This window comes from Sapajus apella, unplaced genomic scaffold (genome assembly GCF_009761245.1).
Source record: "Sapajus apella isolate SASKATOON/1434 unplaced genomic scaffold, GSC_monkey_1.0 scaffold119, whole genome shotgun sequence".
NCBI lineage: Eukaryota > Metazoa > Chordata > Mammalia > Primates > Cebidae > Sapajus > Sapajus apella.
Window position 1 is genome coordinate 4598439 of NW_022437059.1, and position 11697 is coordinate 4610135.

At 50.7% G+C, this 11697-nt stretch overlaps 2 protein-coding genes across 6 annotated transcripts; both read right to left on the reverse strand.

Annotated features, from left to right (window-relative positions):
- Nucleotides 1–2351: 2351 nt before the first annotated feature.
- Nucleotides 2352–3686, reverse strand: TSTD1 (thiosulfate sulfurtransferase like domain containing 1). Of its 2 annotated transcripts, XM_032260948.1 has the most exons (4): nt 3569–3686; nt 3236–3358; nt 2608–2770; nt 2352–2522 (listed from the first exon to the last, which is right to left on the reverse strand). In XM_032260948.1, exons 1-4 carry the CDS (start codon nt 3642–3644, stop codon nt 2471–2473), a joined length of 414 nt encoding a protein of 137 aa, XP_032116839.1. In that variant the 5' UTR covers nt 3645–3686; the 3' UTR covers nt 2352–2470. The 2 variants fall into 2 exon arrangements, with proteins under 2 accessions (XP_032116839.1, XP_032116840.1); XM_032260949.1 differs by lacking the exon at nt 3236–3358 and having other exon boundaries at nt 2355–2522; nt 3569–3679.
- A 239-nt stretch (nt 3687–3925) lies between these two features.
- USF1 (upstream transcription factor 1) lies at nt 3926–11226 on the reverse strand. Of its 4 annotated transcripts, none has more exons than XM_032260927.1 (11): nt 10354–11226; nt 7940–8032; nt 7505–7554; nt 7221–7336; nt 6780–6881; nt 6318–6513; nt 5993–6080; nt 5485–5543; nt 5245–5339; nt 4871–4999; nt 3926–4685 (listed from the first exon to the last, which is right to left on the reverse strand). In XM_032260927.1, exons 2-11 carry the CDS (start codon nt 7945–7947, stop codon nt 4596–4598), a joined length of 933 nt encoding a protein of 310 aa, XP_032116818.1. In that variant the 5' UTR covers nt 7948–8032; nt 10354–11226; the 3' UTR covers nt 3926–4595. The 4 variants fall into 4 exon arrangements, with proteins under 4 accessions (XP_032116818.1, XP_032116821.1, XP_032116822.1 ...); XM_032260931.1 differs by having other exon boundaries at nt 3955–4685; nt 7252–7336; XM_032260929.1 differs by having other exon boundaries at nt 3955–4685; nt 7940–8062.
- Nucleotides 11227–11697: the final 471 nt, after the last annotated feature.

Consider the following 11697-nt stretch of genomic DNA (forward strand, 5'->3'; position numbering starts at 1 on the left):
CAGGAGAATTGCCTGAACCCAGGAGGCAGAGGTTGCGGTGAGCCGAGATCGCGCCATTGCACTCCAGCCTGGGTAATAAGAACGAAACTCTGTCTCAATTTAAAAAAAAAAGAAAATATTTAAAATGTCTTCTGTATCAAACTATACACCATGCTAGAGTGGTCATATACCTACTATGTAATGTTGAATTTCGTTTCAGTAAGGATGTGTAATTTCATCTTTTTAACCAATTATTATTACTATTTTTTGAGACAGAGTTTCACTCTCATTGCCCAGGCTGGAGTGCAGTGGCACAATCTTAGCTCACCGTAACCTCCGCCTCCCGGGTTCAAGCGATTCTTCTTCCTCAGCCTTCTGAGTAGCTGGGATTACAGGCATGCGCCACCACACCCGGCTAATTTTGTATTTTTAATAGAGATGGGGTTTCTCCATGTTGGTCAGGCTGGTCTCAAACTCCCAACCTTAGGTGATTCACCCACCTAGCCTTCCAAAGTACTGGGATTACAGGTGTGAGCCACCGCACCGAGCCTAAATTTTGTTTTTTTGAGACTGAGTCTCTCTCTGTCACCCAGGCTGAAGTCCAGGGGCACCATCTCGGCTCACTGCAAACTCCGCCTTTTGGGTTCAGGTAATTCTCCTGCCTCAGCCTCCCAAGTAGCTGGGACTACAGGTGCACACAACCATTCCCAGCTAATTTTTTTTTATTTTTGGTAGAGATGGGGGTTTCACCATGTTGGCCAGGCTGGTCTCGAACTCCTGACTTCAGGTGATCTGCCACCTCAGCCTCCCAAAGTGCTTGGATTATAGGCATGAGCCACTGTGCCTGGCCAATCAATTAAATTTGTTTTGTTTTGAGACAGTTTCACTATTGTTGCCTAGGCTAGAGTGCAATGGCGCAATCTTGGCTCACTGCAACCTCTGCCTCCAGGGTTCAAGCGATTTTCCTGCCTCAGCCTCCCAAGTATCTGGGATTACAGGAGTGTGCCACCACATCCGGCAGGTTTTTTTTTTTTTTTTTTTTGAGACTGAATTTTGCTCTGTTGCCCCAGGCTGGAGTGCAGTGGTGCAATCTCAGCTGACTGCAACCTCTGCCTCCTGGGCTCAAGCAATTCACCTGCCTCAGCCTCCTGAATAGCTGGGACTACAAGCGCACACTGTAACGCCCAGCTAATTTTGTATTTTAGTAGAGATGGGGTTTCACCATATTGGCCAGGCTGGTCTCGAACTCCTGACCTTGTGATCAGCCCCCCGCCAAAGTGCTGGGATTACAGGTGTGAACCACCGCAGCCATCCAGATTTTTGTATTTTTAGTAGAGATGGGGTTTTGCCATCTTGGCCAGGCTGGTCTGGAACTCCTGATCTCAGGTGATCCACCTGCCTTGGCCTCCCAAAGTGCTGGAATTACAGGTGTGAGCCACCATGCCCAGGCTTAATTTGTTAAATCTAGTATAAGAGATTAGTGGTGGCCAGACATGGTGGTGGCTCATGCCTGTAATCCCAGCACTTTGGGAGGTGGAGGCGGGCAGATCACCAGAAGTCAGGAGTTCTAGAGCAGCCTGGCCAGCATGGTGAAACCCTGTCTCTACTAAAAATACAAAAATCTGCCAGGTGTGGTGGCACACTCCTGTAATCCCAGCTACTCAGGAGGTTGAGGCAGGAAAATTGCTTGAACCCTGGAGATGGAGGTTGCAGTGAGCTGAGATCTAGCCACTGCACTCCAGCCAGGGTAACAGAGCAAGACTGTGTCTCAACAAAAAAAAAAAAAAAAAAAAAAGAGAGAGGGAGAGAGGGAGATATTAATGTTGCTAAAAACAAAAACCTGGTTTTGGTGGCACAGGAAGAGCTCCTCACACCTGTAATCTGTGCATGATGCATCAGTAGGGATGAAGGGTGCCATCCATTCCCTCACCCAAAGGCTGGGATTGCCCTTTCACCTCCTCAATCCATAGACATAAGCAGAAGTCACAGCAGCACAGCCATTTGGGAACAGAGTTTGCTGATCTCTGGTCTACAGCAGTGGTGCCTGCTTCTGGCTGCATATGAGAATCACTCCAGAGGCCCATGAAGCCACTAATGCTCAGGCTCCACCCCCATATTCTGAATTAAAAATAAAACAAAACAAAAAGAAAACCTACTGTGTGATTTTGATGTGCATTGTGGGCTGAAAGCAGCTGTTCTAGAAGGAGAAGTGTACATTGTAGCCTCTCAGGAAACTGCTACAATTTTGCATGTGGGAAGTGGTAGGGGGAGGATGAATGCTAGAAGAAATGATGGTCCAGGGCTCAGCTGAGGTCTAGATAAAAATTAGAACTGTTTTCAGTCCCCCTGGACAAATTAATTGCTTCCAATACTTTGATTAAATGCTCTTTATTTGATACTTGTGTGTGCACAACACTATAAGAAGTTGCCATTAATGCCAAAGATGGCCATTAAGGGCCCAGGAGGTGGCAATCAGTAAGCTGCCTCCTGCCTAAGCATCTTTCTCCAACCATTCTCTATAGGCCCCAGCGTAGTGGCAGGCCCTGTGGAGAGAAAGAAGGGTGAGAGACGGACAGACCCGACAGGCCGTCCCCATCACTTCCCAGCTAGCAGCCACACCTACTGTACCCAGTGTATCCAAGGTCGCGGGCCAGCTGTGTAGCCTGGAGGCCCCGCTTGCCCATCTGACAGAAGAAAATGAGATGCTCATCTTCCAGCTTTGGCTTCTCTGCAGAGTACAAAGCCTGGAAGGCCGCTGGCTCCATCTGCAGAGCACTCTCCAACTCGGACACTGCAGGAGTGGAGAGGGTAAGAAGGGAAAGCCTGCAGTTTGGCACTCAGGTTCGGAAGCTGGGCCTGGAAAGGCTGGGTACTGGGGGCCCCTAAACAGCATATGATAGCCATCCCTACCCCTACCCTAATTTCAAGGACCAGAAACCAACAACTTTTGAATGCGAGCCACTCCCCTAGCCTAGCGGGGCGGGATGCTCCCTCAGGCGTCCCGGATCCGGAAGCTATCTTTCCTATCTCTGGGAGGTCAACAGAGGCTGGTCTGCCCCTCTCCTCTCCACCTGCTGTACCCTCAAACTGGATGGGCCAGTTCCACTGCCAGGATCTGCCATCAGTCCTTCCTGCGGAAGCTGAGGGCTGGCTACCGAGAATGCAGGACCCCCATAACCAGTGTCTTCCCCATTCCATCCTAAGTGAGGTCCCATTGGCAAAGACTCCCCTGGACGGTCCCCTCTCCACCCCATACCAGGGATGTTGAGCGCCCCAGGAATGGTCCCAGCTGCCGCCTCCTCCCGAGAGCGCACGTCGAAGAGCCGGGCCCGGCCCGAGGCTAGGAGTGAACGGAGTTCAGGGAGCGAGACCGTGGGCGCTGAGGAAGGGGCATGACAGACTTCAGGAGAGGGGGCCTAGGAATCACGGCCGCCACGGCGCCCCCTCACCTGGCAGCGCCCCTCCGCAGTAGGGTGTGCACGAGGACCCCTTGGCTACGCCCCTTCGCTCCCCACCCCGCCTTGCCGCCACGCCTCAATTCAGGGGGCCGCGAGGACCGCGCTCGGCCGCAGGCATCCCCCGCAGGTACCTCCAGCCATGGTGCGCGCAGCGACCGCTCGTCTCCCGAGCGCGGGCCCGGCCCGCCCTCTCAGCACCCGCAGCATCTCCCAGTCACTGAGACCGGATCCGGAAACAAGGGCACCGCCTCCCGCACCGCCCCCGCAGCACCTGTTCGCTGCGCCTCTAGCACCGTCCCACCGCCAAGTCAGTATTCTCCAGTGTAAGCCATAAACGACACACCGGTCTGGGCTAGGAACCAGGACGCAGGGTAATGAGTACAGGAACAGCACCCCACCCTGAACTTGCCCCAGCCCTTACTGGTCAAAGAGCAATGTGCCTCTCCCTTTCAGCCTGTGGCCCACAAAAGGAAGAAAAACAGACACTGTGGCTTTGAACAGTTTTATCTTAAAAAAAAAAAAAAAAAAAAAAAAAAGGAAGAAAAAAAAAAAACACCCCCACAAAGGGGAAGGCCCCAAATGGGCCCCTGCCTGTAGTTCTCCCTGGCTCCAGAGACGTCTGCACAAGCCTCAGCTTCTGGCTGGCCAGTCTCCTCTTCATGGGCACCAGCCACTGCTAAACATCCTTTCCCCACTTCTTGTGTAAGCTTGCTCCCCTGAGCAGCAGGGTGCACATCTAAACCTCAGCTCCAGGGAAAGGAAGAACCAATGGAAGTGCCAGAGTCCTGGGGCAAGCCAGAGCATCACCCGTCAGCAGGACTCTGCTGGGCACTCTAAGCAAGCACAGGACAAGCCCCCCAGTTTAGTGTGTCCAGTATCCAGCATGGAGACAGCACATGCATTGTGCGAGAGGAGCACAAGGGCCCAGGGGCTGCGTGGTGGGGGTGGGCAAGGCTGTCAGTGCACGTTCACATTGTGTGTTTCACACCACTGCAGGCTGCCATATCACAGGTCCTCAGTTCAAAGACACACCTTTTGAACCCCCCCCCCCGCCCCGTCCCCTGCCAGAAGTGGGCAGTGAAGGAAAGGACACGGGATTAGGCTGTTGCTCCTGGGCTATCTGCAGTTTTTGGGCCCAAAGCCCCGGGATCCCCGTAGTTAGTTGCTGTCATTCTTGATGACGACCTCTAATCCGTGGTGCCGCAACTGAGCTCGCAAAAGCAGATTCTTGTTTTTAAGATCTTCCACCTGACATGGGAAGAAGACAGTAAATGGAATGGGTAGTAAAGCTGGCACTACCAAGCCCCTGAATGTATTCAGACATCAACTGGTGAGAGATGAAGCCCTCTCCATGGAGAACAAAGTAGAGGGTGTCAAACTGGGTCAGTGGCTAGTGGAGCTGAGAAGGGCTGCACTGGGGGTAGGCTTCTGACCTGCTGTCGAAGCACGTCATTGTCCAGCTGCAGTTGGTCAAGCCCTTGCAGTTCTTCAGACAAGCGGTGGTTACTCTGCCGAAGCTCCTGGATATAATCACAAGCTTTGGATAGAATCCCACCTTTACTCTGCAAGATAAGGCCGACAAAATGAGGACTAGGATTTCAGATATCCAGCTTGCTTTGCAAAAGCAGGTTCAAACTTTGGACCTCATTTTCCCCTAAGAAAGGTGTTATAGTATCTCCCAGGGATACGGGAACTTCAGGGAGAGGTAAGACTACTGTCATGTGTGCCCCACTCTCTACCATTTCTGGAAACAATACCAGGAGACAGAATTCAGGCATCCTGCCCACTACCAGGGTCTTTCCATGACCTGGCCAGACTTGGTGCTCTCCATAGAGCAGTCTGGGATGATCTTGGAGAGCTGCACGATCCAGTTGTTGATCTTGTCTCGGCGGCGGCGCTCCACTGTGGGGCAAAGTGGAGGACAAGGTGGCTCAGTGAAAACTCACCACAAGTCCCGGGGTAAAATTACCTAACCCCTCCTCCCCGCAGACATCACTGCTGTCCTAGGCCCACCAGACACTCCTAGCTCCACACAGATCTTACCTACCTTCATTGTGCTGAGCTCTGCGTTTCTCATCACGAGTTGTCCGAGGAGCTTCTGACTTCCTGACAATAGAGCCCAGGGTGACCAGGGTCAGAGAAGGATAAAATATGTGATTGCAGTTTAGTGTTTAAGAATTATACAAGATTTTGCAGGTATTAAGGCCACTTATGGCTAGCTGGGTAAGATGTCTCACACCTGTAATCCCAGCACTTTGGGAGGCTGAGGCAGGTGGATCAATTGAGGTTAGAAGTTCGAGACCAGCCTTGCCAACATGGTGAAACCCTGTCTCTACTAAAAATACAAAAATTAGCCAGGCATGGTGGTATACATCTGTAGTTCCAGTGACTCGGGGGATTGAGGCATGAGAATTGCTTGAACCCTGGAGGCAGAGGTTACAGTGAGCTGAGATTACGACACCGCATTCTAGCCTGGGTAACAGAGCAAGACTCTGTCTCAAAAACAAACCAACAAAACCACTTATGGAATCTGAGAAGAAACAAGCGTCACTCACGGGGAATAAGGGTGAGTCCTAGGGGCAATTGAGCGCTGGCTTCCTCCCTGCAGTACTTCTTGTGGTGACATCATTACAAAGAACTGACCTGTGAAGACGCAGGATGGTTCTGTCAGGACACGAGTAGGAAACTCACCAAGCCCTGAGGTGAAGACCCTGGGCCCTCCTCTAAAATTAACATGCTAAAAGAAGAGCATTCCCAGACTCACTGCCTGCCCAGGTCTTAATGATCACTAAGAGTCATGAGTGAAGGCTCACTGCCTACCAGTCAAGTCCCACAGCCTATCCTACCCCTTCCAGCCAGCATCCTCCCAAAATATCTCACCAGTGCCAGGAGGGGTCGCCTGTCCCAGCAGTGCCTCTGAGCCCTGGGTAGTAACAACAGCAGCTGTACTTCCCGATGTGGTACCCCCTGCCCCATCTCCCACTGCCGTGCTGGGGAAGTAAGTATAGTGTGTCTCTGCAGCTGTCCCCTCTGTGTCAACTGCATCATCACTGGTGAAGGCACCCTGGATCACCGCCTGCGAACGGAGCAAGAGAACAGATTCTGGTAAGAGTCAAAAACTTCTTTCCACTATACCACTCTGCAGCTTCTATCCCTTGGGGTAGGGGGTAGGGTGGAGAGACAGAGAGAGAGAGAGAAACATCCAGAAAGGGAGAGCCTAGTGTTTTGGGACAAGGTAGCCCTAGATGCCTCACTGTCCCTAGCTTCACCCCCATCCTATTGCTTCCCTTCTTCATCTTTCTTCTCAGAACTCTAGTTACCTCCCCAGCCCATACCCTGTACCTGGGTCATGGATTGAGTGGCAGGGTAGCCACTGATGGCACCAGTGCCCTCAGTCTGGCCATCCAGCTGCCCTTCAGACACCTGGATCACCCTGTACATCACCTAGAAGTGTAGAGGAAGGCAGAGGGAGGGGAAGAGAGAAGAACAGATTAAGTGCTGGGAATCCTACGACCCCTCATAAAGCTTCCCTTGGATAGGACCCCGAAACAAGAAACTTTCAGAGACACAGATTCAGCCATTCTTCCTTCGTTCTCCACACACAGGTTTTAGCATACATCTAACCTCACACCAGTCTCTACTCCAGTATTCGCACCTCCCTCCCCTGCAACAGTCTACGCTTTCAGCTCATCCTCCAAGCCAGGTCACCCCAAGACATGTTCAATTACCTCCCTCAATCCCAACCCCAAATAACACCTGCAGCCACCTGGCCCCCTCCCTTACCTGGCCCCCATTCTCAGTTCGGAAGACGTACTTGACGTTGGGGTCAGGGAAGGTGGCAGCTGACTGGATGCTGGCAATAGCCACACTAGTTGGGTCCTCCCCAGTAGCCACTGCACCTGAATTAAAAGAACAAAGGAAAAGTCTGCCTTTCTCTCCACACACCCCCCCCACCATCCCCATTCCACTTTCATGTCACTGAAGGAGGACGCACAGGAGATGGTCTGGTCAGGGAGGAAGGGAGTCCATGGTGGGTTCTTAGCCTTGGTTCTGTTTCTAGTACTCACCTTCCTGAATCTGCACTGTCCCCTCTTCCGTTTCAGCTGTTTTCTGCTGCCTATTTATGGTGAAAGGACAAAAGGAAGAATATGGGAAGAAGTGAATGAGAAACTCACTAGCCCAGTAGTATAGGGCTGCAAACTCACTGGCATTCCCAACAGATGCTGGGGTAGGTTAGAATAACAACTAGTGTTTACTGTTTACTATGAACATAGGCACTAAGCTAAGTACATAACATGTATTCTTATTTAATACTAAAAATAGCACCACGAGATAGATAGCACTACTTCCATTTTATAGATGGAGAAACCAAATCATACAGTAAGTGATACAGTAGAACCTGAATCCAGGTCTACCTGACTCCTAAGGCAGTGCTCTTGGCCGTTCTGCATTCTCCCAGGCCACCCATCTTTCATCCCAGATCCTACCTCTTCTTCACTCACCCCTTCATCTCTCTGTGAGGGGGCACATCCGAGGAACTGATCCTTTTTTGGGGCTGTTGGTATCTCCTGATTCACAGGCCTCAGTGCTAAGTCCTGGTAGAAATCACGGAGTTTGCAGTGAGTCTAGGACACGGAACAGTATCTCTGGTTCTAGAACTTAGGTTCCATGAACACACAGCCAGGAAAATAACCCAGTCATCTGCAGGGTACAATCAGCCTCCACCATACTGATGCTGAGGACTGGCCTACAGTGACTGAAAAAGCAACTCTACAAATAGTATTCCTCATCCCTCCATTATCACTCCAACTCCTGGTGGAGAGGAATAATTATACTTGAAGACAGAAGCAACACATTTTTAAAAATTTTTTTTGAGACAGTCTTGCTCTGTCACCCAGGCTGGAGTCTACTGGCACAATCTCAGCTCACCACTGCAACCTGTGCCTCCCAGGTTCAAGTGACTCTCCTGCCTCAGCCTCCCAAGTAGCTGGGACTACAGGTATGTGCCATGAGACCCAGCTAATTTTTGTATTTTCAGTAGGGACAGGGTTTCATCATGTTGGCCGGGCTGGTCTCAAACTCCTGACTTCGTGATCCACCTGCCCCTCCCAAAGTGCTGGGATTACAGATGTGTGCCACCACACCTGGCCGAAACAACACATTTCTTTTTTATTTTTTTATTAGTTTTTTTAGAGACGGGGTTTCACTATGTTGGCCAGGATGGTCTTGAACTTCTGACATCAGGTGATGCGCCCACCTCGGCCTCCCAAAGTGCGGGGATTACAGGCCTGAGCCACCTCGCCTGGCCAACAACACATTTCTTAAATGGATCATTATTAAAGCTATTATGACCTGCCATGATGGCAGCTTCATGGGAATCAGGAAGGGCTATGTATTGGCACACCATCAAAAAATACCGTGTCATGGACACTGACACTTCTTCCAGTTTCTCAGCCGCATATTGTCCACTGAGACATTTCTGTTCTCAAATCCAGGAAGAGGAAATCTGAAGCCCATTACCACTGGAAGAATGTCCCTAACCACAAAGACCACACTTGGCCTTTGGGCCCCATTCTACTGACAGGGCTCTTGTTTTGGGGCATCCAGATTTATATAATGTGTTAGAAACCCTAAAGCCCAAGTGGATCATTTTCAAGCGCCCTCTATTTTATTCATCAAGCCTTCCAGTAGAACAACACAGTTGCTAAAATGTTGCCATGACAACTCCAAATCAACTGAGCCTCAGCAAGAAGGGAAAAAACCCAGAGTTCTGAAGAAGAGACAAAGAGGGAGGAATCCACCTACAAGGTCTGCCTTAGGACCCTGAGACCAAGCCAGAGGGCAGGAAAAACAAAGGGCTGGGCAGACATGCCACCAGAAAGAAACAGCTACACAGTACAAAGCAGTAAGATAATCCCAACACAAAAGGGAAAGATTTTTAGAAATTATCTACCCACGAGGTTCTCCAAACCTTTCCTATCCAAGGAAAATTTTCAGTGGATAAGCCTTGGCAAGACTGCGTCCGAGGAAAATGTTAAAAAAGGAACTGAAAGTGAAACCGTCCAAAGGAAGTAACGCTGCAAGGAGATCCCAGTCGGTAAGGGGAAGTAGCACTAGTGTTTTGGGACCACCTACATTTCCATCTTCAAACCAGAAGAGGAAATGCCCTACGAAGCTTGCCGCGCTGACTGCAGGAGAAGGCAATGAAAGGGCCCGGCACAGGAGGCATCTCTATTGGCCACAGCTGTCAGCTGGGGCAGTCTCCGAGGACACCCAGCAACCGGGTCAGGCTACTTATTCAAATCTTAGTTGGACATCCAGAAGCATTTCCTAAGCATTAGGGATCTGTGACAAGGAAACCGGGATGGGACATTGTAGCGTGCACGCTCAGGCCAGAAGGGCCCAGTAAAAGCCCTTGCGAAGTCTGGACACAAAGGGAAAAAAAATCAACTCCCGAAAGAAGTCAGGCGCCTAGACCTTGCCTGAGAATGAGGCGTCTCCCTGCAGGCTCACCAACCAGGAGGCGCTTACGGAGCTGAGCGCCCGCCAGGCGCGAGCCCGGGAGCCTGCGCCGTGACCCTGCAGCCCCGCAGCGCTAGCCCAGCGCCCCAGCTGCTCCGCGGAGGAGGCAGGAAAGGGCGTCGGGGACTGGGAAGCTCAGGGGCCGGGTGCCGACGGCTGCGACTCGCAGCTGGATAGCGCAGGAGGGCTGGGACATGAGCTCTCGGGGCAGGAAGAGAGTTCGTTCGGCCCACAAAGCCGGGTAGGAGATAAAGAACCAGCACGGTCCCCTCCCCCAAAACAAAGGCTTCCTCCCTGGCAGCGTTCTCTAACCTGAAAAACAGAAACAAAGTCAAAGCTGCCCTGCCTTGCCAGTCCACCCAGTCTCCGGACTTCTGCCTGGTCCTACACTCACCGGTCAAGGCCGTCTCAGCCGCCGATTTTCTCCAACTGTGTTCTCCCTGTCCCGATCTGGGTATCGCCATAGACAGCTGCTCATGCGCACTTCCAGCCCGCGGCCATGTTGGTGAGGGGCGGAAGTGTCGCCCTCGGCCCGCCCATAAACTCAAACTCTGAGCCGCCGCACTTCCGCTCGCTCCATCTTGGTGAGAGCTAAAGGTTGTCGATGTTTGTGGGTTTTTTTCTGAAGTCGAAAAGAAGCCGTGTCCTGGAGAATGTAGCTGAAGTCCTGGCCACTTTTGACAAGAGCGAGAAAGAGACTACTAACTTGTACTAACATCTTAGTGCTGGGCAGGGCATTTTTTCATTCCAGGAAAAAAAGATGAGAGTCCCGCTGAGATCAAGGGAGGGACGTCCGACGGAGGCGCCATCTTTAACAAGGGCTATTTGGGAGGCCATCTTGGCTCAGGGCGTCTTTTTGAAGGGTTACCTGCTAGAGATTACGACCTGTCGGGGTACGCATAGATCTGGGTATGTTCCTTGTTAATTCGCGTCAGCGATTACTCACCCAAAGACCCCAAGGCTTCTAGCTTTCTAAAGGCTCACTTTATGTAACAGGAATCTTGATTCCCATTCTTCTCAATCAAGATCTTTACCCTGAATGGATTTGGAGTAGTGTGGTAAAATAGGAAGAATTCAAACTTGGGGGCCAGGCAAATCCAGCTTTCAAACCGATCTCTGCTGCTTCTTACCTCTGAGATCTTTGACAAACATTTTGACTTAGTAAAGCCTTAGTTTCCTCATGTGTAAACTGGAAATACCAGCACCAACCTTCCAGAATGATGTGGATTAAATAAAATCAAGGACATAGATTCTATGAGCACAGAATACTTAGGCCAGTTCCTGGCATATAATGAGCATTATGTAAATATAAGTTTCTCTTCCCCATTTCCTGACCACCATGAACCTAGTTCTAGTTTCTAACCACTAGTCTCCATGACAACTGAGGAGCACCCAAACAGCAAGAAGAAAAAGAATGTTTTGCGAAATATATGAAAATATAATACCAAAAAAAAAAGAAAATATAATACCTATCATCAAAGACTTTAATAAGAATGATGAGACCCCACACTATTTGTAAAAATACAGCCTTTATTCTGAGACATTGACCTTCACTAGAGTGGGACCTATGGTCCCAGCCTGGCTGGAGAAGCAGCTCCAGGACTTGAGTGACACCATTTCCCTTTCCTGAAATAGGAAGAAGTTATTCCAAAGGAAAAATTAGAGCCCAGAGAGATCTGTACAAGACCTCTCTTGTACATATGATGGAGGCAGAGGGTGGGGGAGCTGGAGAGGAGTC

Coding starts and splice junctions, on each gene's coding strand:
- USF1 (XM_032260927.1), bottom strand. Junction 6,514..6,779: donor CCACTCAATCCATGACCCAG/GTACAGGGTATG, acceptor CTCCGTTCGCAG/GCGGTGATCCAGGGTGCCTT. Junction 5,000..5,244: donor AGAGCACCAAGTCTGGCCAG/GTCATGGAAAGA, acceptor CTTATCTTGCAG/AGTAAAGGTGGGATTCTATC.
- TSTD1 (XM_032260948.1), bottom strand. CDS start 3,644: ATGCTGCGGGTGCTGAGAGGGCGGGCCGGGCCCGCGCTCGGGAGACGA. Junction 2,771..3,235: donor TGGGGCGCTCAACATCCCTG/GTATGGGGTGGA, acceptor CCACTCCTGCAG/TGTCCGAGTTGGAGAGTGCT. Junction 2,523..2,607: donor CGCGACCTTGGATACACTGG/GTACAGTAGGTG, acceptor TTCTCTCCACAG/GGCCTGCCACTACGCTGGGG.